Source organism: Mandrillus leucophaeus, unplaced genomic scaffold (genome assembly GCF_000951045.1).
Source record: "Mandrillus leucophaeus isolate KB7577 unplaced genomic scaffold, Mleu.le_1.0 Scaffold41, whole genome shotgun sequence".
In the NCBI taxonomy this organism is placed as follows: Eukaryota; Metazoa; Chordata; class Mammalia; order Primates; family Cercopithecidae; genus Mandrillus; species Mandrillus leucophaeus.
In genome coordinates, this window is record NW_012104365.1 from 487 (window position 1) to 27,495 (window position 27,009).

The 27,009-nt window shown below is 43.1% G+C and overlaps 1 protein-coding gene across 1 annotated transcript; it reads left to right on the plus strand.

The window, feature by feature from the left end:
- Positions 1-7,687: 7,687 nt before the first annotated feature.
- On the plus strand, positions 7,688-21,017 carry LOC105548395 (vesicle-associated membrane protein-associated protein B/C-like). The gene is made up of 5 exons (XM_011992413.1): positions 7,688-7,750; positions 8,531-8,611; positions 10,484-10,660; positions 13,669-19,121; positions 19,436-21,017. Exons 1-4 carry the CDS (start codon positions 7,688-7,690, stop codon positions 13,825-13,827), a joined length of 480 nt encoding a protein of 159 aa, XP_011847803.1. The 3' UTR covers positions 13,828-19,121; positions 19,436-21,017.
- Positions 21,018-27,009: the final 5,992 nt, after the last annotated feature.

Here is a 27,009-nt window from a genome sequence, read left to right on the forward strand (position 1 = left end):
TTTTAAGAAGCCAAAAGTGATTTTCTTTTTGCTCATTACAGGTCCTTGCATACTTACACACTTGAGGGCTCTCCAGTCTTGAATGTTGTCTTGTTTATTCTTACCTTAGACTTACTGTTAACCCTGTCCTGGTTGCCAGCCCATCACAGATCAGAATAAAGGGAAAGGAGTAGAGAGGTGGCCACATTGAAAGTGGCCCATGTGACAGCGCGTAGCAGACAGTGGACGTGCTGGGCAAGAACACCACAGAGAAGCAAGTGCGGAGCATTCAGAAATAACAGTGGGGAGCCGGAATTCCTTAAGCCTCGGGGAACTGCTCTCCATGTTTTAGGTGATCAACCCCAAGAGACACAGCTTGCAGGTTTCACTAATATGGTATATAATGGGGGTTCATGTCACCACATAAGAGTAATCAGAAAAGGGGTATGTTGTATTCTGTTATAAATGTTAGAGGAGACTGAAAAGTATGTTGGATTTTTGAAAAAGATTTACATTTTAAAAGATGTTTATAAAAAAGAGTGAATAAGCCTTGTTATTTGGCCAGTGCCTGTAGATAGCAGTCCTCATCTTCCATTGATACTGGAGAAAGGAGACCTCACTGTCAGCACATTTGTACTAGTCTCTGCACAAATAAATTAATCAGACTGTGAGGAGTTTGTTTTCTAAGACAGAATACACAAACTGGAAAATCCTGTAGAGAACACAAAGACTCTTCAGTGTTGACTGATTTATTAGTAAATGCAATTCATTATTTACTTGCTAGACTCAGAGTTCCATCCATGGACCTCTGAATAGGCAGAGGTCCACCAAGGTAGTCATGATCTCAACGTGTTGAGGACCCTAAAGGAAATGATAAATTTGCTCACAGTCTAAAATGTCCGACTTCTTTGCTTTAGGCTAGAATTATATCGCCTTGTTTAGGTAATGCTGGTTATCTCCAGCTCATCAGGAGCTCTGCTTGGCATTTATGTATCTGTGTCTTTGATTACTCTCAAAAAAGTGGATCAGTGACTTCATTCCGATCCTATAAGCGCAGTGTGGTAGAGGACAGTCTTTATGCAGGCTTTGTGAGAGGATGGGGAGTGCGAGACTGAGGGCACTGCCATCAGAAGCTGGAAGCCCTGTCTTGCCCACTTGGAAGGGAGGGAGTGACTCTGGGAAGTAGGACAGAAGAAAAGCCAGCTAGTGGGGATAAAGGAGGGTTTCGTCTTTGGGCTTCTCCAAGGATATTTCTAGGGAGAGCATGATTCAGGAACACTTTGAATGTTGGAAGAGAAGAAGGTGCAAACCTGTCAACTAATGAAAAAAATGCAAATTAGCACCCAGAATGTGAGCTATTAAAACATTAAGTTCTGGGCTCAGTCTCACTGGGGAGAAAAGGCAAACATGTCAGTAGGAGCTTAGGAGTCTTGGAGTTGACAGTCTCCTAACAAAGTAAGGTGCCCACAGTAGGCACTGTAGTATGAAATGGTGTTTCAGCAGGAACTGTGATGTTAGAAGGTATAGCACAGCACAGATTTTCCAGGTGCAGGCCCTGGGCCAGCAGCAGCAGCAACAGCAGCAGCCCACCTGGGGACCTGTTAGAAATGGGAGTGCTCATTCTCACTCCGTCCCTGCTAACACAGACATTCTGGAGGTGGGGTCTAGCAGTTAGTGTTGTAGCAAACATTCCTGGTGATTCTGATACTCACTGAAGTTTGAGAACTTTTCCCTCCAGGGTTCTTATCTACATTTTATTATATTTATATATTTATTTATTTTTGACAAAGTCTCTCTCTGTTACCCAGGCTGGAGTGCAGTGGTGCCATCTCAGCTCACTGCAACCTCTGCCTCCCGGGGTCAAACGATTCTCGTGCCTCAGCTTCCCCAGTAGCTGGGATTACCGGTGTGTGCCTCCATGCCCAGCTAAATTTTTTGTATTTTTAGTTAGGGATGGGATTTCACCATGTTGGCCAGGCTGGCCTCAAACTCCTGGCCTCAAGTGATCTGCCTACCTCGGCCTCCCAAAGTGCTGGGATTGCAGGTGTGGGCCACTGCGCCTGGCCTTATTTATTTACTTATTTATGGAGTTGGGATCTTGCTGTGTTGCTCAGCCTGGAGTGCATGCCGCTCTCATAGCTCACTGTAGCCTCAAATTTCTGGGCTCAAGCAGTCCCCTTGCCTCAGCCTCCCAAGTAGCTGGGACTACAGACATGCACCACCATGCCTGGCTATTCCTTACAGTGTTCTGTCAGAGGATTAAGTCCTGGAAGATGGGGTATATTGACATGTGAGTAGAGTAAGAGAGAATCAAGAGAAACGTGTCAGGCAGGGCTGACATGATAAGAGGAGACTTTGATGATGATCGGAGAGCGTCACTGGGTCTAAGGACATAGGGGCATGGTGTGTGGCCTGAGTGACGTGCACACTTGTTGGAGCAGAAGGGAGGCCTCCAATAAGAGATACCAAGAAATCCAAGAAGGGCCAGATTGTGAAAAGCTGAACTGATTGCCTTTTACTTAGGACATAGTTACTCTTACAGGAGGTTTTTGATTTGAGGAATTAACGTGATACAAGTAGGGTATTAAGGTAAGATTAAATGTGTGGAGTTTGTAGGGGCTAGGCAGGGTGATTTGGTTGGGAAAGAAACTAGAAGAAACTTGGAAAAATCTCTTAGTTGGGAGAAATCTAGAGAGATCTGTGGGCCTGAGCTGAGATTGTAGGCACGCAAAATGTGGAGAGAGAGATTTCGAAGATAAGATTCTGAGATTAAAAAAAAGTGAAGCATGTGCCATAGTGCTTGTTAGACTTTATTTGCTGTTACCATTATGATGCAGATGAAAGTGATCTGTGATTTGCTTGGGTTCTCAGAAGCAGCATTTATGCTGCATTTAATCAAGTCATCATTTCTCCAAGGGGTGTGTGTATATGTTTTAAGTAGCGTATCTTCTGCATTTCTTTTCTGTTGAGGAAACTCTGATATTATTGATCCAATGTTTTAAGACCCCAAAGGCCCTTTCTTAACAGGATCCCAGTTTGCAATCTGTAATACAACAGGCATTGTATCACAAAGCGTTAATGTGGATGAGTAGTGACCTGGCTTCCAGGCTGTCTTCTGGTAACAGACTTCTTTTTAATGTAGTATCAGCAGATACATTTTAAAAGTAGGATAGATGGTTCATTTAAGAGGGCTTTATCATCAGTATCTCTGGTATTCAAGTGAAGAGATACTGGTGAATACCATTTGGTGTAGCATAACAGTGCTTAAACTTTTTGGTCTCAGGACCGCTTTACATTCTTAAAAAAGAAGACACAGCTGGGCACAGTGGCAGGCACCTATAGTCCTAGCTACTCAGGAGGCTAAGGCAGGAGGATCACTTGAGCCCAGGAGTTGGAGGCCAGTCTAGACAACATTAGCAAGACCCCATCTCTTTTTAAAAAAAAGAAGTGAAAGTGAAGTTAATGGGAAACTGTTTAATAACCTGCCATGGAAAAAAGTACATAATTTCTGTCACCGTTTGCACATATGGAGCTGAAAGAACTAATGATTAGTAGCATTCTGTCATGTTTTTATAAAGTTCCCACTAACAGGATAGAGCAAATTGAATTTGACATGAGATGATAGTAGCTGAAAAATACAAATTATTTGATGTGAGTTAGGGGCCATGTTAAGCAGGATGTGGATACCGAGGTACTCCAGGAGTTTATGAAGTTTCACAGAATCTGGGTGTCCCAGATCTTCACTGTGGCTCACTGATGTCGGAGCCCACAAGCCAAGGAGAGCTGGTGGTGGCAAGCACCCCCCTTAGATGTTCCAGGCTGGTAGAAATCTAGAAGTGAGTCTTTGGGGCCTGAGCTGAGATTGTAGGCATGTAAAATGTGAAGAGATTTCTTTTCAAAGATGAGATTCTGAGATTTAAAAAATGAAGCATATGCCATGGTGCTTGTTAGACTTTTTTTTTTTCTCCAAAGCAAAAACCTTTTATCAGATCAGAAACCTCCCATAAGTACCCACCTTATACGTAGAACTTCCTGAAAGTTGACATGCCAGTAGGGCACGGTTTTTATTCCCAATTGAAAAGTTTCTATTCAACAGTGTATTTAGGCATCTGTGTATATATCTGCTCAGTCCTCTGCTTTTGCAGAAGGGCTGTTGGACCTGCTACCTCAGGCTGTCGCCGGGGCTCCGTTAAAGTGATTGCTTACACCCACTGCCTTGTGGTGGGTGTTTATGTCTTCTCCCCTGCCCATGAAATGGTCCTTCCATGTCTACACTGTGGTGACTTGGTAGGTAGGATGTTCTAGGCCTGGAGCTGTGCTGGTGACATCTGTAAGGTCTGCAGTAAGGGGGCATTATATCTCAGACAGTGCCCTTCTGTGGAGGTAGAGCAAGCAGTTGCAAAGGCGTTTGATTAGAGGAGCATAGGTAATGCCCCATTCCTTCCGTAAGGAATGTGTGTGCATGCATATGTGCTTCTGTTTTCACCTGAGGGCCAGGTATGTCCCGAAAACTCAAGACCTGGTTTGTGTAAATCTCCTTTCTCTTTTTAAACTGCAGATTCTACCAAGAGGGGTACTACATAGAGCCACCAGTGTGTTATTACTTAACCGCATTGACTTACTTAACCATATTGTTTACCTCCTGGAGGGCCTGTGCTATTTGTTGTAGCATAACAGTGCTCAAACTTTTTGGTCTCAGGACTCCTTTACATTCTTAAAAATGAAGACGCAGCTGGGCACAGTGGCAGGCACCTATGGTCCTAGCTACTCAGGAAGCTAAGGCGGGAGGATCACTTGAGCCCGGGAGTTGGAGGCCAGTCTGGACAACATAGCAAGACCCCATCTCTTAAAAAAAAAAAAAAAAGGACCCACAAAGCTTTTTGGTTTGTGGGGTGTATCAATATTATATTAAAAATTAAACTGAAAATTTGTAAAATTATTTAAGAATGACGTAATTACATGTTAACAGTAACATTTTTAATGAAAAGTAAGTTTTCAAAAAAATTAGTGAGAAGACTGAAACTTGACGCGTTTTTCCATTTTTTGCCAATTTATTTTCTTTTTTTTGAGATGGAGTCTGTTGGTCAAGCTGTAATGCAGTGGCACGATCTTGCCACTGCACTGTAGCATGAAGGACAGAGCGAGACTCCATCCTCCCAGGTTCAAGTGATTCTCATGCCTCAGCCTCCCGAATAGCTGGGATTACAGGTGCCCGCCACCATGCCCGGCTGGTTTTTGTATTTTCAGTAGAGACAGGGTTGCCTCTTGGCCAGGCTGATCTCAAACTCCTGGCCTCATGTGATCCACCCGCCTTGGCCTCCCAAAGTGCTGGGATTACAGCCGTGAGCCACCATGCCTGGCCTGCAAATTTCATTTTTCTTTTTTTTTGTTTTGAGGCAGAGTCTTGCTCTGTCACCCAGGCTGGAGTACAGTAGTGCAATCTTGGCTCACTGCAATCTCCACCTCCCAGGTTTAAGCGATTCTCCTGCCTCAGCCTCCTGAGTAGCTGGGATTACAGGCGTGCACCACCAAGCCCAGATAATTTTTGTATTTTTAGTAAAGAAAGGGTTTCACCATGTTAGTGAGGCTGGTCTGGAACTCTTGACCTTAGGTGATCCACCCACCCCTGCCTCCTGAAGTGCTGGGATTATAGGCGTGAGCCACTCTGCCCTGTGGCAAATTTCTTTAGTGTCTATTTCAATAGAAGACAGGCTGGATTCTCATATCTGCTTCTACATTTAGTCTGTTAGGATGTGTTCTTTTGGTGAATGCATATGGAGAAAAACTGCTTTCACCACAGATAATGTAGTTGGAAAAGGGAAGAGTATGTTTAATGCTTTTTCAGATAAATCTGAACATTCTTCGATACTACACCAAAACTTGACAAGTGTTACTTTCTTCAAGGTTATTAGTATGATGTGGAATCTGAAGCCATGTCTGTGACTTTTTGAACATTGTTTCACTAAAACACATCAGTCTCTCCTGTACTTTGAATGGATTTTGTGATATCATGCATGGACTGTTTGGAAACCATTTGCTGAGTGTTGCAGAGCTTCCAAATGTTGGCATATTGCATCGTACACTTGCAAAAACATCACATTCATTTGTTTTCCTGCTGATCTCATTGGAAAAGTCTGTAAGTATAGGCCACTATGCCCAGCTGATTTTTTTATGATAGAGATGAGGTCTTGCTTTGTCGCCCAGGTTGGTCTTGAACTGAAGTGATCCTCCCGCCTTGGCCTCCCAAAGTGTTAGGATTACAGGCATGAGCCACTGCCCCAGCCTGCCTTTTCTTTATTTTAAAATGTTTTTCTTTTTATTGTAAGATACAGAAAGTTGAAAAAATAGCATGGTGACCACTCATATAACTTTTACCTAGATTTACCATTTGTTAACATGTTGTCACATTTGCTTCCTTTCTGTCACAAACTTTCTTATTTGCTTAAGATGCAGATTTTATGACACTTCACCCCTAAATGCTTCAGAGCAAGGACAGTCTCTTATAGCGCCATGATACTATTAATCATAGCTGAAAAAATTAACTTCAATTCAGTATTATTATGTGATAAATTAATATTCATTATTTCCTAGTTGTTCCAAAAGTGGCCTTTAGTAGAGGACACCCAAACCTTTTTGTTTTTCAAACTTTGAACTTCTTTTTTTTTTTTTTTTGGTGACAAAGTCTTGTTCTGTCACCAAGGCTGAAGTGCAGTGGTGCAGTCAGTAACTAGAACTACAGGCATGCCACCACGCCGGCTAATTTTTTGTTTTTTTTTGTAGAGTTGGGGTCTCACTCTGTTGCCCTAGCTGGTCATGAACTTCTGGGTGCAAGCGATCCTCCTGCCTCTGCCTCCCAATGGGGATTACAGGTGTGAGCCACTGCACCCTGCCCAAACTTTGAACTACTTTTTTTTTTTTTTTTTTAGTGTCCAGGCCAGTTGACTTATAGAATGTCCCGTTTTGTGGATTTGTTCGATTATTTCCTCATGATTAAATTCAAGTTAAATGTGTTTTGGCAAGAATATTCCATAGTCGGTATTTCATACCAGGTTGTCCTGCTGTTGGTGATGCTGTTTGATCACTTGGTTAAGACGGTGACTGCCAGCTCTCCCCAGTGTCAGAGCACAAAGCACATTTGCCCCTGTGGTTAATAGGTAATCTGTGATACTCTGAGTCATCTGATACCTTGAGACCATGTGAATATCCTGCTTGCCAACAGTCTCACCTGGTGGTTTTAGCATTCAGTGATGATCCTTGCCTGATATTTTTTTGACTCATGTGGTAGGCACACGTGTACAGATGTGTGTGTGCAGAGGAGCAGACTTCAGTATTCTTTGAGGTTTCTTCACTTAATATTCTGGACATTTCCTCCATCTAACTGAATGCTCTTCAGCATCATTTGAGTGGCAGCATGCTATTCCATTTAGTGGATCTGTCATAATTTTTGTGGCAGTTTCCTAGTGTCCCACTTTTTGGTTCCCACTTTTGATTCTTGGTACCTCTTGCATGGTTTTGGGAAGGGTTGGAGGCACGGAGGGTGGGGGATGCCTTCTTTTTCTATATCGTCACCTTGCTGTTATCCTGGTCTATGATCCTAGAATACCCTGTAATTCCCATCCTCTGCTGCCAAAAGGAGAAGTTATCAGGAGCATATCCTCTTAGGACGTGGGATTTAGCTGGGAAGGTGCTGTCACTGCAGCCCGGAGGGATGGAGATGGGTCTTGGGGTAGAGATAGCCCAGACACTGCCACAGTGGCAGAGGAGGGATTTGGTAATGAATGTGTTCCGTTGGTAGTTGGCAGAGTGGTTCTAAAACTACTCCCAGATAATATGCGCTTACACTTTCTAGATATGCCTTTAAAGTAGGTTTCATTTTCTCATTTTAATTTCTTATTTTTGAGGCAGAGTCTCCCAGTGTCCCCCAGGCTGGAGTACAGTGGTGCTATCATGGCTCATTGCAGCCTCCTTCCTGGGCCCAAGTGATCCTCCCACCTCAGCCTCCTGAGTAGCTGGGACCACAGGCATGTGCCACCATGCTCAGTAAATTTTTAAATTTTTTTTGTAGAGATGACATCTCCTTACGTTTTCCAGACTGGTCTCAAACTGCTGGGCTCAACCATTCCTTCCACCTCAGCCTCTGAAAGTGCTGGGATTACAGGCATAAGCCACCACGCCCAGGCTAAAACAAGTTTTATTTTCATAAGGAGAGCCAAGGTTACCTGGTCATCCAGACATTATTTAGAGGACTCCTTTTTGTTCAGTGGTGGGCCTCTCCTGTAGAGTAGCAACATGGGGAGCATTGGTTGACTTTAAGGAGTCAGGCAGCAAGACTTTCAGGGTTTGTGAAGTGTAATAAATATTTCGAGAAAGTGAGTGTATTTAATCTTGTCATGTTACAAATATTGGAATCTCAGCAGACTTCAGTTCTTTATTTGATATAGTTCTAGGCTTTCTCATTAAGAGTATTTTTCTGAAATTATCAGTTATAGGAAGAAAGTTATTCTTCCACCAGGTAAATAATATCTTGATTATTAAATTTAAATTGTTTTAGTGGAAGGAGGCAAAACCGGAAGACCTTATGGATTCAAAACTTAGATGTGTGTTTGAATTGCCAGCAGAGAATGATAAACCAGTAAGTATGTTTATAGTTAACAATAATTGAATGTTGTAAGCTGATACTTATTTGCATACCATTTCCTGCAAAACCAAGATTTAAGTTGGCAAATTATTTTCCTTTATCTGATGTCTGAAGAAAAAAATAAGCTGAGGTCAGCAAGTAAGTGGGCCTTTATGAAATCAGCCTTTGAAAAACTCAGGGAAAGACAACTGATTCAAACAGTGTTTCCCCTTGAAAAGTGCAGCCCGATGGCCGTTGAGATGTCATAAATCCTAAGAGCTTCTATGACCTGGCGAAGGTATAGGTTGCTGTTAAACAGTGGGTGAGTGTAAAACAGGGAATAATTTGCCCTTTATCATGGTGCTTGATGGATGGGTGGGAAGCTTTCAGGTTCTCTTGTTTTACAAAGTGCCCTGTCAGCCTCCCTACCCCTTTTCCCCTATTTATCTCCTCAGTCAAAGGCTGCTTTTCGATGAGGATTTCTCAGCTTCAGCATTGTTGATATTTGGGATGGATAGTTCTTGGTGGTGGAGGTTGCCCTGTGTACTGTAGGGTCTTCTATTGATCGCAGCATCCCTGGCTTCTACCCTCTTGATACTGGTAGTACTCCCCAGTTGTGACAGCGAAATATGTCTCCAGATATTGCCACATGTGTCCTGGAGGGCAGTATCAACATTCCGGTGTTGCCTGCGGGGAGAAGGAAGGAGCCCCATCCTCTAGGCTGTCCGCTTTCACCCTTGATGGTCCTCACTTGTGACCAGTTGAAGAAAGGGGACTGTATCTGAAATGCTAATTTGGACTTCCCTTCAACCTAGTCGAAAACATTTTAATTGTTACAAAAACACCAAAACTGTGAAAACATGCAGCTCATGAAACTATCTTAGCTGTTGATAGCTGGAGTTGGGAAATAGAAGTGCCCTGAAATGTTCTGTTAACAGTATCTATGCTGGTCTGCGGGAATGCTGTTGATTTGTGTCAAAACTACCTGATATTTTATTTCTGCTGAATCATTTACCACTATTTTTACCGTGTTTCTTTAAGTGGATAGTGGTCTTTTTTTCCCTCTTCCCAGCGTACGTCCTGTCACAGGAAGGTCAGTTTGCAAGTTGTGAAACCTGTATTCTGGCCTCAGCTCTGTGATAGGTTGACTTGGTAGCCTGGGACCTTGCTTCACAGGGCCTACTCTTCTCATCTGGAAAATGATGGGGAGAGCTAGATTCCTGGTTTTCAGTTTGCTACCCAGGTCAATGATCGTCAGTTACTTTTCCCTGACAAGCTGCGTGTTTCCATGCCCTCCCTCCACTGACTGGCTGTCATCCCCAGTAAATCTCAAGAGGGGATCATAGCTCAATCTTGGCAGGGGAAATGAGGGGAGTATGTAACTTCCGAAGATTGAAACATTGCAGACCCTGAGCTTGTTTCACTTTCATCCCAGCTTCCAAATGCTAAGTTGGTAAAATAATTCCCCCTCTGTCTACTGCTCTCCCAAGCTTCCTACTCCACCAAGACAATCCTAGGGATGTTCACATCTTTGTGGTGACAGTAATTTGTGGCTAATAATTCCTGAGCTTGCACAATTACAGTATGCTAATTTTGGCATGGCAGGAATTTGATAGCGCAATATACACAGCCCTTTTTCTCTTTCTCTGAAGTATTAGTCTCAGCTAAACTTCATTATTTACCCTTATCCATAATTTCTAGGGCCCAGTTGCTTTAGTTTATTAAGATACCAAATAAAATGATCCATTTTAAAAATAAATGTGGCTTTTTACAGTGTGGATGAAATGCTACCACGTTTGGTGTTTGCTGAGAACTACTTTACTTTGCATAAAAAAGTCCTTTATTACATGGTTGGTGACACTTAGGCTTTCGTTTGTTTTTGAACAGCATGATGTAGAAATAAATAAAATTATATCCACAACTGCATCAAAGACAGAAACACCAATAGTGTCTAAGTCTCTGAGTTCTTCTTTGGATGACACTGAAGTTAAGAAGGTTATGGAAGAATGTAAGAGGCTGCAAGGTGAAGTTCAGAGGCTACGGGAGGAGAACAAGCAGTTCAAGGTAATAGTTTATTTTCTGGTAATCTACAGAGAACAAGGGCATTTTCACTAGCTTCTTGGGTGGGGAAGTTGATGAGCCAGTGAATGTATAGGTTTCTTTTGCTTTTGGTATTTGGCTGTTTTTTTCTCCCCAGGGAGAAATTTCCATGGCTTTCATCAGATTCTCGAAAGGGTCCTTGGATCTGTGTAAATTAAGAACCACTGTCCCTTGATCAGAAGTTTCTCTACTGTTTAAGCTGTTGTCCCCTTGGAAAAAAAAGAAAAACCTCGGCCGGGCACGGTGGCTCACGCCTGTAATCCCAGCACTTTGGGAGGCCAAGGCGGGCCAATCACAAGGTCAAGCGTTGAAGACCAGCCGGGCCAACACAGTGAAACCCCGTGTCTAATAAAAAATTTAAAAAAAAATTAGTTGGGTGTGGTGGTGGGCGCCTGTAATCCCAGCCACTCAGGAGGCTGTGAGGCAGGAGAATCACTTGAACCCATGAGGCGCAAGTTACAGTGAGCTGAGATGGCGCCACTGCACTCCAGCCTGGGTGACAGATCTAGACTCCATCTCAAAAACAAAACAAACAAAACCCCCCAAAATTCACACTTTCCATTAGTGTAAATTGAAAATAAATGGTGAGACCAAAATAGCAGTTTTTATTTTGAATATGCATTTTTAAACCCCACGCCATCCCCATTCACTTGGGTGAGAATCTTTTTTTCAGAGGGTAAGTACTGACCAATACTCTGATTTAATGCAGGTATAGTTCTGATTTTAGAAGACTCTAAATAGGTCTGGGCAGTTTTGGCTCCTCAAACTGTTGATGTGGTGATGAGCTTGGAGGTGGGGTGCCTCACAGTGGTTAGGAGGTGGAGATTATGGAAAGAAAACCTGAGCCTCTAGCTCGTGGACGAGGCAGTTGGCATTGGCAATGGAAGGTTGTATCGTACTGAGTGGTGAAGGGGGAAGTCAGAGGGTGCTTCTTTTGGCTTGGAGGCTTGTGGTGGTGTGGAAGTTGCTCCCATCCAATATGAAACAGCTCTGAATCTGTGCTGGTCACAGCATCTTTTAGGCCTCTGTTTGCTAAACACCTCTAAGGCCCCTTCCAGCTTTAAAAGTATGAGTTTTCTTCTCTTTTACTCTTGACAATGAGGTAGATACAGGAGAACTGACAACATTTGGGAAATGGCATCATCTTCTTCCTTTGCAGGGATCTTGATTTGCCTCAGTCAGTAACTTCTTTAACGTGTAAGTAAATTGTGAAGCCGACACTGCGTTTTGGCTAACAATCTGAGCTATGCCTGAAGCTTCTCCTCGAGTGTATTTCTCTTCTGAAACAGAGTTCTGTGCTGTTTAAAGTGGTAAATAGGTAGAAATAGCTTCTATATAACCCAATAAAATAAATGGTGTAGTTTGCTGCTTTTTTTTAAGTCAGTTGGACACCACCTTGTTTATCACTGTGCAGTGATATTGCCATGCCCCATGAGCAGAATAACCTTAAAATATGATCAGACTAATCTCGACATTAGAAGATTCTTTATCCTGCCAGACGCTGCCTTCTTGTTTTGTGTTGGTTTATTCTGTCATCTGGCCAACAAATGAGGGTCTAATATGTGCCTGGCACTGTGGATTCAAACACAAACAGTCCCTGCCCTTGAGGAGCTCTCTGTTAATGGGATAGCAGGGAGAGACATACACAGAAATTATTATAAGCCAGTGTGATAAATGTCCCACAGAGATAGCAACAAATTGCAGGAAGAGTGAGCTCCGTGGGATTCATCTGCCTGTGGTCTCCAGGACCTACTAGGTACTCAGGTGGATGGGAGAGAATGGAAGGAAACGAAGAAAAGAAAGTACAGCTGGTGTGTGGGGTTTGGGGATGAGTAGATGAGGTGATTATCAAGAGATCTTTCAGCAAAGATGAGTCTGGGCCAGAATAGAATGGCTTGATGCATGTCCCTCTTCAGGGATGTGGGCTTGGCTTTGAGAGCATGGAAATGGCATCATAGATCTACATGGTAACTTGCAGATTCTTAGGAAAGTGCAAGGCAGTTGTGGCAGTGGAGGTGAAGGAAGAAAAAAATTTTCATTTCTTACATATCCATGTAGTTTGGGGACAAGGGGAGGGTGGGGGATATGGTCAAACATCTTTATATGTGTGAAAAAGAATGTTGCTTCTTCAATGAGAAATCTATGCATTAAGTAGAAAATATTTGAGATGAGTGTACCAAGGCCAGTCACATTTTAATATTCCAAATATCATTTGATCCAGCAGTCTGGATGTAGTTTATCAGGTACCAGCTATGTACAGAGCTCTGCATTTGAAAGCTTCCAGATGTCCCACTTTTAGATTTTTTTTTTTTTTTTGGTATGGAGTCTCACTCTGTCACCTCAGGCTAACTTTTGTATTTTTAGTAGAGATGAGGTTTCATCATGTTGACGAAGGTGGTCTCGAACTCCTGAGCTCAGGTGATCCACCCGCCTCAGCCTCCCAAAGTGTGGGGATTACAGGCATGAGCCACCGTGTCCAGTTGACTTTGTAGTTTCTTATGATTTGTCTATTTATGTCTTGGGAAATGCCTCTCATTTAAAAAATTGATGATTTGATCAAGGAAGGCTATTCATTAGAGGCAGGAAGGACAGAGAGGTTGGGGTTGAAGAGAAGCATCTGAAAGACATGGCCGTAAAGGTGGGTGGAGCTGAGGGTGCAAAGGGCCCAGTTGACCCTTTTAAGAACTTTTGTCTGTAAATCATGGGAAACCAAGGAGCACCCTGTTTAGATTTCTGTTATAACTAGCAGCATCAAGTGGAATGTATGAAAGAAAAGAGGGGACTGTTTTCTCTGTGGCTTCAGGCTAGCCCTTTCCCCTCTGTAGCCTGCAGTTTCTCCCTTTGCAAAATGAGGTTGGACCATATCATGTTGGCCAACACTGGGCATGAACAGCCCATCCTGTTAAGCTGTACGGTTGACTCCCCTTTCTGGTGCCTTGGCTTGTCTTTGAAATGTGCATTTGCTCCCATAGGAAGAAGATGGACTGCGGATGAGGAAGACAGTGCAGAGCAACAGCCCCATTTCAGCGCTAGCCCCAGCTGGGAAGGAAGAAGGCCTTAGCACCCGGCTCTTGGCTCTGGTGGTTTTGTTCTTTATTGTTGGTGTAATTATTGGGAAGATTGCCTTGTAGAGGTAGCATGCACAGGATGGTAAATTGGATTGATGGATCCACCATATCATGGGATTTAAATTTATCATAACCATGTGTAAAAAGAAATTAATGTATGATGACATCTCACAGGTCTTGCCTTTAAATTACCCCTCCCTGCACACACATACACAGATACACACACACAAATATAATGTAACAATCTTTTAGAAAGTTAAAAATGTATAGTAACTGATTGTGGGGGGAAGAATGATCTTTATTAATGACAAGGGAAACCATGAGTAATGCCACAATGGCATATTGTAAATGTCATTTTAAACATTGGTAGGCCTTGGTACATGATGCTGGATTACCTCTCTTAAAATGACACTCTTCCTCGCCTGTTGGTGCTGGCCCGTGGGGAGCTGGAGCCCAGCGTGGTGGGGAGTGAGGTCATCTCCACACAGTAGTCCCCACGTGGCCCACTCCCGGCCCAGGCTGCTTTCCATGTCTTCAGTTCTGTCCAAGCCATCAGCTCCTTGGGACTGATGAACAGAGTCAGAAGCCCAAAGGAATTGCACTGTGGCAGCATCAGACGTACTCGTCATAAGTGAGAGGCGTGTGTTGACTGATTGACCCAGCGCTTTGGAAGTAAATGGCAGTGCTTTGTTCTCTTAAAGGGACCAAGCTAAGTTTTTATTGGTTCATGTAGTGAAGTTGAACTGTTATTCAGAGATGTTTAATGCATATTTAACTTATTTAATGTATTTCATCTCATGTTTTCTTATTGTCACAAGAGTACAGTTAATGCTGTGTGCTGCCAAACTCTGGTGGGTGAACTGGTATTGCTGCTGGAGGTCTGTGGGCTCCTCTGTCTCTGGAGAGTCTGGTCATGTGGAGGTGGGGTTTATTGGAATGTTGGAGAAGAGCTGTCAGGAAGTGTTTTTCTGGGTCAGTAAATAACAACTGTCATAGGGAGGGAAATTCTCTGTAGTGACAGTCAACTCTAGGTTACCTTTTTTAATGAAGAGTAGTCAGTATTCTAGATTGTTCTTATACCACCTCTCAACCATTACTCATACTTCTAGCACCCAGGCCCAAGTCTGAGCCTAACCTCTCCTCGGGGACCTAGCTTGGAGTCAGGACGAATGGATCGGGGTGCAGAAGGTTAGAATCGAGGGCACCAGCAGTTGGGGGTGGGGAGCAGTGGGAGAGAGAGACTCTTCAGCTAATCCTTCTAGTACTAGTTGAGAGTTTGACTGTGAATTAATTTTATGCCATAAAAGACCAATCCAGTTCTGTTTGACTATGTAGCATCTTGAAAAGAAAAATTATAATAAAGCCCCAAAATTAAGAATTCTTTTGTCATTTTGTCACATTTGCTTTATGGGGGGAATTATTTTATCATTTTTATTATTTTGCCATTGGAAGGTTGACTTTAAAATGAGCTCTATCACTGGGAAATATGTGTTTCATGATTTAAATGTACGTGTGTGTGTGTGTGTGTGTGTGTGTGTGTGTATATATATATATATTTTTTTTTTTTTTGGTTGTCTTCAGCTGACAGTATGAAAAATAAAACTGCTGAAAAAGCTGAGCACCTGGTCACCCTTGGCCTTCCATTGCTTTGTCCTTCAGTAAAAAGCAGCCTCGCTTCTAGGTCAGGGAACCATGCCATTGAGACTAGTAACAGGCGTTCTGGGCACAGTCCCACTGTGCACAGGTTTGAGAGGACAAGTTCATCAGAAGGAAGGCAGTCCTTAGAAGTCACATACGTCAAGCCACATTGCTCCTAAGCCTGGCTGTGTTAAGCTGGGTCAGGTGCCTTGAAACAGGAGAAGTGGAAGTCTGTGGTTGGTCTGAGTAAGGAACTTCCTGTCTTCATGAAAAAAGTTGACTTTGAATCCCAGGTACTCACAGAAATGATGAGCAGACTTAGTTGTTACCCAGGCACCCATGGATTGCGTTGAGTGTGCAGACAGGGAGGTCACCCCAATATGAATTTGTCTCCAGGTTTTTTCCCTGTGGCCCCCAGTACTTATAAAAGGAAGTGAAAAGACCGAACTGTAAGGCACATGCCTTCTGCCGCCTGATTTTCCATGAGGAGACTAAAATTTGCTAATTGTAGGTGCTGCAGCCAGTTAAGTCCTTCTGTAGCTTCCAGGCCCTCATGTCCTTGCCCTCATGGAGAGTGCTTAGATGGTCCCCAACATACCTAGGGGTACAGTACAGTCCCATTACACTAGAGCAGGGCTCTATTTGTTTTTAAAGGATATGGCCGTGTGTTTTGATAGAACTTTATTCACAAAAACAGCCAGGTCATGGGATTTGGCCTGTGAGTCTGTGGCAGTTCTTAAAAAGAATATTGAGAAACTACTCTGTTTTAGACCTTTGAATGTGATTTAGAGTTTTGTGTACATCTAGGAGAAGGTGTTCAGCTTCTCAGAGGATGTGGACATTTTGGTTACAGCTAAAAATCAGCCTCTGAAGTCTCTCTCCCTTCTAGAGGTTAGCACTTGGTGAACACGTTTGTGGGGTTTTGGGCTGAGTGGCAGAAGGAAAATCCTCAGGAAGAGAAGCAGGTGAGTGATGGGAAGGTTGGTTATTTTCTCAGTCATCCTGGCAGCCAAAAATGTGCCAGGAAAAGAAAGAACGTGGAGCAGGCATGGCTCCTGGAGAACTTGGAGATGCATGCACATTTAGGGTGTCTTTCCTAGAATTACATAATGAAAACAAGAGTAAGGCAAAGAGGAGGTGAATATGGGGCCTGTCACAACGGCCTGCCCTGCCCCAAGAGGTTAAGAGTCGGATAATCGGGATGAAACTGGCATGGAAAGAGCGAGGCTGAGGAGGGTGCCGCCGGGCAGTGTGCATGGGGGAGCTGCTGCCAGACTGCCCTCCAATCTGCTCCTGTGTTACTGGCTCCACGGCACCTCAGAGAGGGCAGCCTTGGCTTCGGAAATGCCAGTCGTAGTGCTCACAAATGCAGAAGAGATGGAAGCGGCGACAGACTCCTGAAAGTTTTTATTGATTGACATTTTAAATGGATAATTTAAGCTTCCTTGGCACGATACAAAAGACCTCTTAAAGACAGCAGGCTGTTTTATTTGTGGGTGTGAGGAACTGGCTTTACCTTTTTTCTCCTCCTAGTTTGCATGTTTTCCCTCTCTAGTCTTCTAAACTGCTGGCACCAGCAGTAATACATACTGATAAAATCAAAATTGATTTTTACCAGTGGCCAGTTTATGGCTAGAGAGACGGCTTATACCTCCTTAACACAGAAGGGGGAAAAATGAAGAACCTCCAATGATCCGTGAAAACCTAAACGCTTTCAAACAAATCCTAGGAACAGAATTGCTATCGAAAGATATCAGTGCTCGGCTTGCAGGCTGTGTTGAGTCAGATAGAACTGAATGTAGTGAGAACTCAGAGCTAAAGAGCCTTTCAGATTAATTTGAAACCAGGCTCTGTGTGTGCATGCATGTGTGCATGTGTAGTGTATGTGCCATGTGTCAGTGGCTTGACAGTTTTCAAATCGTGCCTATATTTTTTGCCTACACAAAGTTTTGTATTTGCAAACTCAGAATCCATGCCAAAATACCATGTCATTTGTCATTTTCAGCTCCTTCTCTAAAGGAATGGCCCATTTCTCATTGTAGTTTGAGAAATATGTATATCGAGAGAGGGGTCTTGGGCTTCCCAGTGTCACTCTGAACACCTGAATAACATTTAACCCCTGAGACCTTCTCGCTGTAGAGGCCAGTGCTTCCCCCTGCTGGACATGACATTTCATTGAAGGGCCTCTCGTGGCTTCCCCTGCCCCGGGCTGTCTGGCCTGAAGGAGAAAAGAACCAAACTAAACTATGAAAAGTTACCACTCTGAGACCTCTCTTAATTAAGCTTGGGGCCATGTTTGCTGTTGAGAAGGAGTGTTCTCAAAGATAGGCTGGAATGGAATTGTATTTAGAAAGGTCCCTGCAAAGTATAGATGTATGATGCTAGTTCATGACACACAAATCCCATAAGGCCAACGACCACTCTTCTGGAACACCAAGAGCAGCTCTGAGATCACGCATGCCCTACGCGAATTGAGTTTCTGTGACCTAATTGGATTTGGAGAACGCCTTCCCTGCCCCCCCTTTTCCTCAGACAGATCTGCTCTGATAGGAACCTTTTCAAGCAAGTTACTGTTGTTTCAATGCCATTCCTTACCTGTGTAGAACATTTCCAGTACATTCGCACATTGAACTTAATCCTTGCAACTGTACTGGGGGGTAGGTGGCTCTGTTAGCATATGAAGAAATAAAGGCTCCAGGAGGTTAAATTGGGCAACTTTTTAGAACTAAATCAGTCTCTGTAAGGCCTGCATTGCTAAGATACCATTTCAGCTCTGAAAATCTGCTTCAGGGAACTGAGTGGATGAAGCCTTCCTCCTTCAGCTACTCTGCCCGTCTGTACATCTTTTATGTGTCTGCCTCCATACCTGTTATTTTCACACTAAAGTAAGTAGAATTAAGACTGTAGTTCACATGCTTTTGCTTTTTCTGTTGGAAACTGAACACACTCCAGACAGTGAAAAAAAGTGCATATTCCATTTTCTCATTGCCTGAAGATCTCTGCCCGATGCTCCTGGGGAATGACTTTGGGGGCTTTAGAAAGAATATTACCAGTCTGTCTCGGCAAGGAGATGATGGGAACGCTTTATATGGAGGCTTTACATGACTTGTAAATTAAATGTGAATGAGGGCAGTTCATTAAAATTGGTATTACAGAAGTGCCCTGCCGAGGTTTGAAAACAGCTGAGCTGCCGATGTCTCAGGCCTCTCCCTGAATTAGCACTGCGTTTCTCCAGGAAATCAGCTAAGGGAGCAAGTAATAGAAGCCCCTGATAAGGAGCATCAGCCGAGAGGCAAGGTTGGGAGGCTGTGGGAGTGGGTCTGCCGCCAGCTTCACAGACCTCTTCCTCCAGCCTCTGAATCCCATTAGCCACAGCATTAGCACACGAGGCTCAGCCACCAAGAACATTAGCTGGGGTGCACGAGCTCGCCCACTCCTGTGCCGAGGGGCCCTGACCTCCCTCCATGCCATGTTTTTGGCTGTATCTATGGCACATAACAATAGGGGGCTTCATTTTATTTAAGTTACAGAGAGGTATTTTGAAAAATTTAAAAGACACGAACTCACATAAACAGTTATGGATAATAGTTAAAAGGGAAACCGGTGGAGGTGGATGAGAGGTTGTCTTCATGAATATAATTGAGATTTCTTTTTCTTAATGGAATTAATTTGTTAGAAAATGTCTGCGTTAAATCTGTAGAAAAAGAAGAAAAGTGTAGGCCGGGCACGGTGGCTCACGCCTGTAATCCCAGCACTTTGGGAGGCTGAGGTGGGCGGATCATGAGGTCAGGAGATCGTGACCATCCTGGCTAACATGGTGAAACCCTGTCTCTACTAAAAAAAAAAAATCAAAACAATTAGCCGGGCGTGGTGGCGGGCGCCTGTAGTCCCAGCTACTTGGGAGGCTGAGGCAGGAGAATGGCGTGAACCCGGGTGGTGGAGCTTGCAGTGAGCCGAGATCGTGCCACTGCACTCCAGCCTGGGCGACAGAGCAAGACTCCGTCTCAAAAAAAAAGAAGGAAGAAAAGTATAGCAATAAAAATGTAGCTATTATCTAACTTGCCATAAATATTTGCAATTATGATACCTTGGAATGTTGCCACGATATGGATTGCTTTGATTAAAAGATGTCAGTTGAATAAAACAGTACTGTGGGAGAATCTCTTTCTGCTGCTAGATAAATGCTGATGTTTATTTTTAAACCAGGAAACATTGATCCTGTAACAATGCCCGATTACAACTGCTTTATTACACCCCAGGGCTGATGGAGAGGTAATCACTTGGCTAATGGATGTGGGTGCAGGACGGATGCTCACTTGCTGGCCTGCTTTCCTGCTGGCATTCTGATGAGCCGCAGGAGCCCGCCTGGGCTTCTGCAGGTGGAGCTTCTGTCAGAGCTTCGTTTCAGTGATACCTAAAGCCATGTCTGACTGAAATAAAACAGGTTCCCTTTTTTTTTCCTTTGGAAAATGCCAACTAAGGGAGACTAATCAGATATCTTAACACAATTTCATCCAGGCTTAGTGCTAACAAGATTGCGGGGCTTTTTAGGGTTTAAGAAGATGAGAAATTAGCGTGCACGTTTCACACGTTGACTTGCTGGTTTTTCCATGTCAGACAAAAAAGTCCTGGCTGTTTCTCCGAACTGGCTGCCTGCATTCCCATCTTTCTTTTGTTTTTACGAAATAGACTGAATTCAGCTGTTAATCCTCTCGTGCAGCATCCATGTTAAAGTGCTTTTCCATTGCATCTTTTATGTGAATTCAAAGGTCAGAATTTATTGTCTGTGATACTGAGACCATGTGTACAAGAACTACTTTTTGCTTTTCATCATTCACTCGTTAGCAAACGTTTCATAAGTACCGTCTGTCTGGCTGCTACTATATGAGGTGCTGAGAAATTAGTCAGTGGGAGTGACTTTTTATATTTTTCATTCGTATGTAGCCTAAGTAAGGTGATTCAAGCTTATACACTGAGAGAAAAATGCAAAATATATTTGGTTCTCATTTCTGTTGCTGTCGTTTCCTTTTTAAAGACTATTTATAAACTGCTGCCATTTGGAACTTCCTATAAGAAACTAAAAGTGATCTATTTCAGTGTTCCCTTCACCTTTCCTCTCCTTTTTGAATAAATGGTTTCAGTAACCCATGCTGTTCTCTCCCTATTCTACGTCTTTCTCCCTATGTTGAAAAAAGATTCCTGCAGTTTCTAATGTGTTTATTGTCTTCGATGTATGTTAACATTTTAGGAACTGAGTATCTTAAGAGATGTCTTAGAATGCTTTAGTTTTCATAATTTTTCCTTTCTGTAGTTCTCATTGTATTTGCTGTTTTGACATGGAAGTCATTTAAAAAGCTGGTGCGGGAAAGGACTCTTCACCGTTGCACATTTTGGTTATCTGATATGTAATAAACCCATGGCTCGGCAGCTGACATGATGTTTCCCAGAGAGAAGGAGATGTATTTCTGCAGGGTCCAGACCGAAAGAGCCATTAACAGCATGTTCTCCCATGTTCCATATCAGCCTGATGAAACCTGCCCTGCCAAGGCATAAACTTTTGTACTAGCTGTCTCCATATTATGTTCAATAAATTCTGTGCTCTGAATATATTTAAAGGATGCTTCAGTGTAAAATTATTTTGAATGGATGGCTTCATTCCATTGAGATAGGCTTTGGAGTGTGGACTAGAGCCTGTTGCTTGACTCTCACTGCTTTGTAGGAACATGAAATTGGTTTAAATTAAAATCAGAGATACCTTGCACCAGAAAACAGATCTAAGAGATCGCTTAGGTCAACGTCCTCTTTTTACTGATTAGGAAACTTTTGCCCAGAGAGCTTAAGCACAGGGACCAGCTTGCACGCCAGTGTTTTCCTGTTGTGAGAAGTGTGTGTCATCATTGATTTACAGAAGTACCCATCTGTGTAAATTGCTTCCAGCTTTGAAAGGTGGGTGGATTCTGTCTTTTAAGTAGGGGTTGATGGTTCTCCCATCTTACAGTGTTACCTTGTTAAAACATTAATGAAAACCATTTTAACTTCTTTTGGAAGAGTAAGGTAGGAAAGTGGTAAGACTTCATATCAGACCAAAGGGTACACAGTATACAAAGTCAGGTTTCCTCCATTCCCAAACCTTTCTCCAGAGATATCCTGAACTTTCCATGTATTGACTCTTTCCAGAGATCTGTGTACATATATGTCTGTGTATATCCAGCCTTGTGTTTTCTTTTTGTTTTGAGACAGGGTCTCACTCTGTCACTCAGGCTGCAGTGCAGTGGTGTGACCCCCACAGCTCACTGTAGCCTCCACCTCCCAGCCTCAAGCAGTCCTCCCACCCCAGCCTCCTGAGTATCTGGGACCATAGGCATGCACAAGCATGCCTGGCTCTCTTTTTTATTTTTTTGTAGATATGAGGTCTCTCTGTGTTGCCCAAGCTCGTCTCAAACTCCTGGGCTCAAGCCATCCTCCTGTCTCAGCCTCCCAGAGTGCTGGGATTACAGGCGTGAGCCACTGCATCTGACCAACTGTGTGTTTTCTAATACACAGGCAACAGCACACACTAACTGCTCTGTTGTGCATGTTCCTTTTTTGACTTTGAAGTTTATCTTGGAGATCATTTCATGCTAGCCCACATCATTCTTTATGGCTCTATAATTTTCCTCTGTATGGATGTGCCCTTAATTTATTTAATCAGCCCTCTATTGAGCTGCATTTAAGCAGTTTCTAGTCTTGGTGCTAAAGACAACGCTACAACAAATACTCCTACAAATGAGCAAGAATATCACAGAATCAATTCCTAGAGGAGCAATGGTTGGGTCAAAGGAAGCCTGCATTTTAAATCGTGTTAGATGCCTTCCACATTGCATCCAAAGAGGACATACCAGTTCATAGTCCTCGCAGGGTCTGCTGCTTTACTCTGCCAGCACCTTGTGCCATCTTAACTTTTTGATCTTTGCTCACCTGTAACATGCACGTGGTCTCTTACCTTGAGTTTGTGGTTCTTGGGTTGAGCAGTTGTTTATGTACGTAAAGGCCATTTGAAAACACACATGAGGACCCAGAGTGAAGTAAGGTCAAAGGGAATAAAGGCTTATCTCACAAAGGGCTGACGGCAGAGCAGCAGAAATGAAGAGGCTAAGGGCACAGTCATGAATGTGGAAATTGGAATCTACCTTGTTTTACTAACAGAAAAAGAACTTGCAGCAAAGTGTATCGAAGTGGATTGGGCAGGGGGAAATAACCCTTCATGGCAACTGCTAGAGCTCTGATTCTTGACCTGTACTAGCCACCTCACTTGCTCTCATCTGGCTGCATTCATGTCATTCTTGCATCCCTGGGGTCCTTTTAACCATGGCCTTCACAGAAGGTGTAGGGGAGGCAAATGTTAGCATCCCAGACCAAAGAGAGTTTCTGTAAGAGAGACTGATAAATGGTGGTGGTCGTTAAAGAGTTAAAACCCAAAGCGTTGGCCGGACGCGGTGGCTCAAGCCTGTAATCCCAGCACTTTGGGAGGCTGAGACAGGCGGATCACGCGCTCAGGAGGTCGAGACCATCCTGGCTAACACGGGCGAGGTGGCGGGTGTCTGTAGTCCCAGCCACTCGGGAGGCTGAGGCTGGAGAATGGCATAAACCCAGGAGGTGGAGCTTGCAGTGAGCTGAGATCCAACCACTGCACTCCAGCCTGGGCGACAGAGCGAGACTCCGTCTCAAAAAAAAAAAAAAAAAAAAAAAAAAAAAAAAAACCCCCAAAAACCGAAGCGTTAAAACCCGAGCTGTGAAGGAGTTTTCTAAACAACAACACGAGGAGCTATTTTGAAGAAGTGACCACACTGATTTGCCATTATCTCTGGTTAGTGCATTAGAAGACAAAACTTGCTGCCTGATAATTTGCCAAGGAGTAACGGGAGTGACATGCCCCGTTAGAAACTGAAAATACTCTCAGAAATTGCACTTAAGAGTCTAGGGTTTTCTTTTTTTCCAGGTAGAACTTTGGCCTCTGTTTTCTTAGCAATGTTTGACTGCAAAAATCACTTCAAAGAAGAAAATAGTACAAATTTAGAGAAACACAAAATTAGTGTTACGGACTTTCTGAAAAAATGTTACCTTTATGCCACTTCAAAAAATGTTAAAGAAATGTGTAGGGAAGACCGGAAGCTTTTGAAGTCAAGCCAAGACCCGCTGTTATATTATAACCCCACCATGCAGTCACATTTTGGCCCTAAAAGTGCCTCCACACTAAAGAAAATAGTCTCCATTAGTAATGAGAAAACCACCCTAGAATATTCCAGCTGATATGTGAGGAAGGGCTGGCGGGCCACGGCTAGGATCCTGTCATGGTCTCACTTTTCCTCCTGTTTCCCAGAAGCTGAGACTCCCGAATGCTCTGTTCTCCCATGAGTGGGCCTGGGTGCCCCGCTCAGCCCTCTGTGCTCCACCACTCTCGCCTCCCAGAGCATTCAAAACCTCTCTTAACAGAGTCTGCCCTTTACTGGATTGAAAGCAATTTGAGGGGAAGTTCAAGGTTTTTGTTGTTGTTGGGTTTGGTTTTGTGGTGGTCTCATTTTTTTTTTTTATACCGAAGTATTTTGTGTGCATAATATAAAAAGCCAAACAGCTATAACAGGCTCATAGTGAAAAGCAGCAGGCCCATATCGCCCTGGGCTGCCTCTTCCCATAGGTAGCCAGTTGAGCACATTGAACTGTTTCTTCTGATATTAACATCTACATTTCCTAATAATGTGGTTATATTACTTTTTCTTGAATTTTCACTTCTATATATTATCTGTTGATTTCCTCCTAAGGAAGAGAGGGATTTAGCTCTAATAATCTTTCTCCCAACCACATCCCAAGCATAGATTTCCTTCTCTCTCCCTCTCAGTCATGTTATAATTTTTGGCTACATCAGTATACTTTTGCATGATTAAGACTACTGAGATATTGTTTACAGCTGTACCTTGGATGTGCTATGCTTCTATTTCCCTTTTATGTGTAATCCTTTGTTTTGCCGGAGTTACTAAATCTTAGTGTTTTGTTTGCTTAGCTTCCAATGTATCTGTCACCTATTTAGCCCAGACCCTGATAGAAGTGTAAATCTCCTCAGCACAATCACAACACCTCAGGGAATCTGATTTTTCTGGTTTTCTTAGATCACTCCTGGAGCTCTCTGTTTTCCTGCTCCTCTCTGGACTGACTGCTATCTAAGCCTACTGCACAGCTCTCATTCCAGGGCCTTCACTCACTCTCATCTTCAGAACTCCTTTTGCACTCTTCTGGATTGGATCCCTTCTTTTCTGGATTTCTAGCTTCCTCTCTTTTGTTTTACTACCTCATTTTGGGGGAGCATATCCTTTAGCAGGTCTCTGAGCAAGGAGTATGTGGGACATAATTTTGTTGAGAACTTTACATGTCTGAAAATGTCCCATTCTGCTCTCCCACTTGATTGATAGTTGTACAGGGTATAAAACACAAGGTTTAAATCATTCTGAGGATTTTGGAAGCATTGTTCCACCGATTTCCAGCCTCTAGTGTTGCCTTTAAGAAATCAAGCGCCTGGCCATCAGAGAAATGCAAATCAAAACCACAATGAGATACCATCTCACACCAGTTAGAATGGCAATCATTAAAAAGTCAGGAAACAACAGGTACTGGGGAGGATGTGGAGAAATAGGAACACTTTTACACTGTTGGTGGGATTGTAAACTAGTTCAACCATTATGGAAAACAGTATGGCGATTCCTCAAGGATCTAGAACTAGAAGTACCATATGACCCAGCCATCCCATTACTGGGTATATACCCAAAGGATTATAAATCATGCTGCTATAAAGACACATGCACACGTATGTTTATTGCGGCACTATTCACAATAGCAAAGACTTGGAATCAACCCAAATGTCCATCAGTGACAGACTGGATTAAGAAAATGTGGCACATATACACCATGGAATACTATGCAGCCATAAAAAAGGATGAGTTTGTGTTCTTTGTAGGGACATGGATGCAGCTGGAAACCATCATTCTCAGCAAACTATCGCCAAGAACAGAAAACCAAACACCGCATGTTATCACTCATAGGTGGGAACTGAACAATGAGATCACTTGGACTCGGGAAGGGAACATCATACACCAGGGCCTATCATGGGGAGGGGGGAGGGGGAAGGGATTGCATTGGGAGTTATACCTGATGTAAATGACGAGTTGATGGGTGCAGCATGCCAACATGGCACAAGTATACATATATAACAAACCTACACGTTATCCACATGTACCCTAGAACTTAAAGTATAATAAAAAAAAAAAAATGAAAGAAATGAAGCACCATTCTAATTCCTGATTCTTCTTTTATTTCTGGGAACATTCTTCAACTTTAATTTCCAGCCTTTTTATTTTTTTCTGCTAACATATTTATAATTTTCAAGACATCTTTCTTTTCCAGTTATTCTTTGTTACAGCAACCTGCTGCAAGATGTATGTATGTTTTTTTTTCACTGAGGATATTATAGCCCTTTATTGCTTTGTTCTTTTTTTTTTTGTTGTTCTGTATTTTTTGCATGTTGTTCCACTGGAGACCAGAAGTGTTTTGTAATTCAGATTTTTTTGGATTTTCAGATATTTACATTATACTTGCCAGTTAAACATTCCTAATTTGAAAATCCAAAATTCAAAATGCTTCAATGAGCATTTCCTTTGAGCATTGTGTCACCACTCATAAAAGGTTGTGGATTTTGGAGCATTTTGGATCTTGAATTTTCATACTGGGGATACTTAACCTGTATCTAAATTTTTAGCATGATACTCTACCCTGGGCTGTTGCTAAGTCCAAAGATTTTCGGGTTAAACTTTTGGTTTCTTACAGTGGTTAGGGACGGGATCTAGGAGTAGAATTCCTTTTACAGACTTGTAAAACATTTCAAAGATTCCTCCTGTTTTTAGCCCTACTGTTCTGTTGGTTTCTGCCATGCCTAGGGCCACCATTTCCTTAGCCTTAGGGGGGATTCATGGCACAAGTGGACTTACTTCTGAGCTGCACCCCTCGACCAACCTGCTTTTCACCTCTGTAATCTCCCGCCAGTGATAAATTACCCATCATTTTTCCAGATTCCAGAATTGTGCTGACATCTCCTGTTGGCTATGTTCTTACTTACTTTTCTATTTATTCATGTGATCTTGTGCCCTTTAATTCTTTCCCATAATTTGTTGGGACTTCAGAAGGAAGTGGAGCTAAAGGTAGGTGTCTGCCTGCCCCACCTTCGCTGGAAGTCTGGAAGGCCTTCCTTCTAAGACACCCAGCATAGCACCTGGCACATGATGGGTGCTCAGCAAATGTCTGTGGGTCTTTTTACTAAACAGGCAGTTGATTTCACCAGAAGTAGTGACCACCTAAGTTTTGGTAATTTTTTTTCTCCTGAGGGATTAAAAACAGTGTCAAATGCAGGAGTGAGAGCAGTAGGTTATTAATAACCCCTAGGAAATACATACTATATCACAGGACAAAGACCTATCCTCACTAAGAGTTTGTTTTGTTTTGTTTTGAGACAGAGTCTTGCTGTCACCCAGGCCGGAGTGCAGTGGTGTAATCTCGGCTCACTGCAAGCTCCGCCTCCCGGGTTCA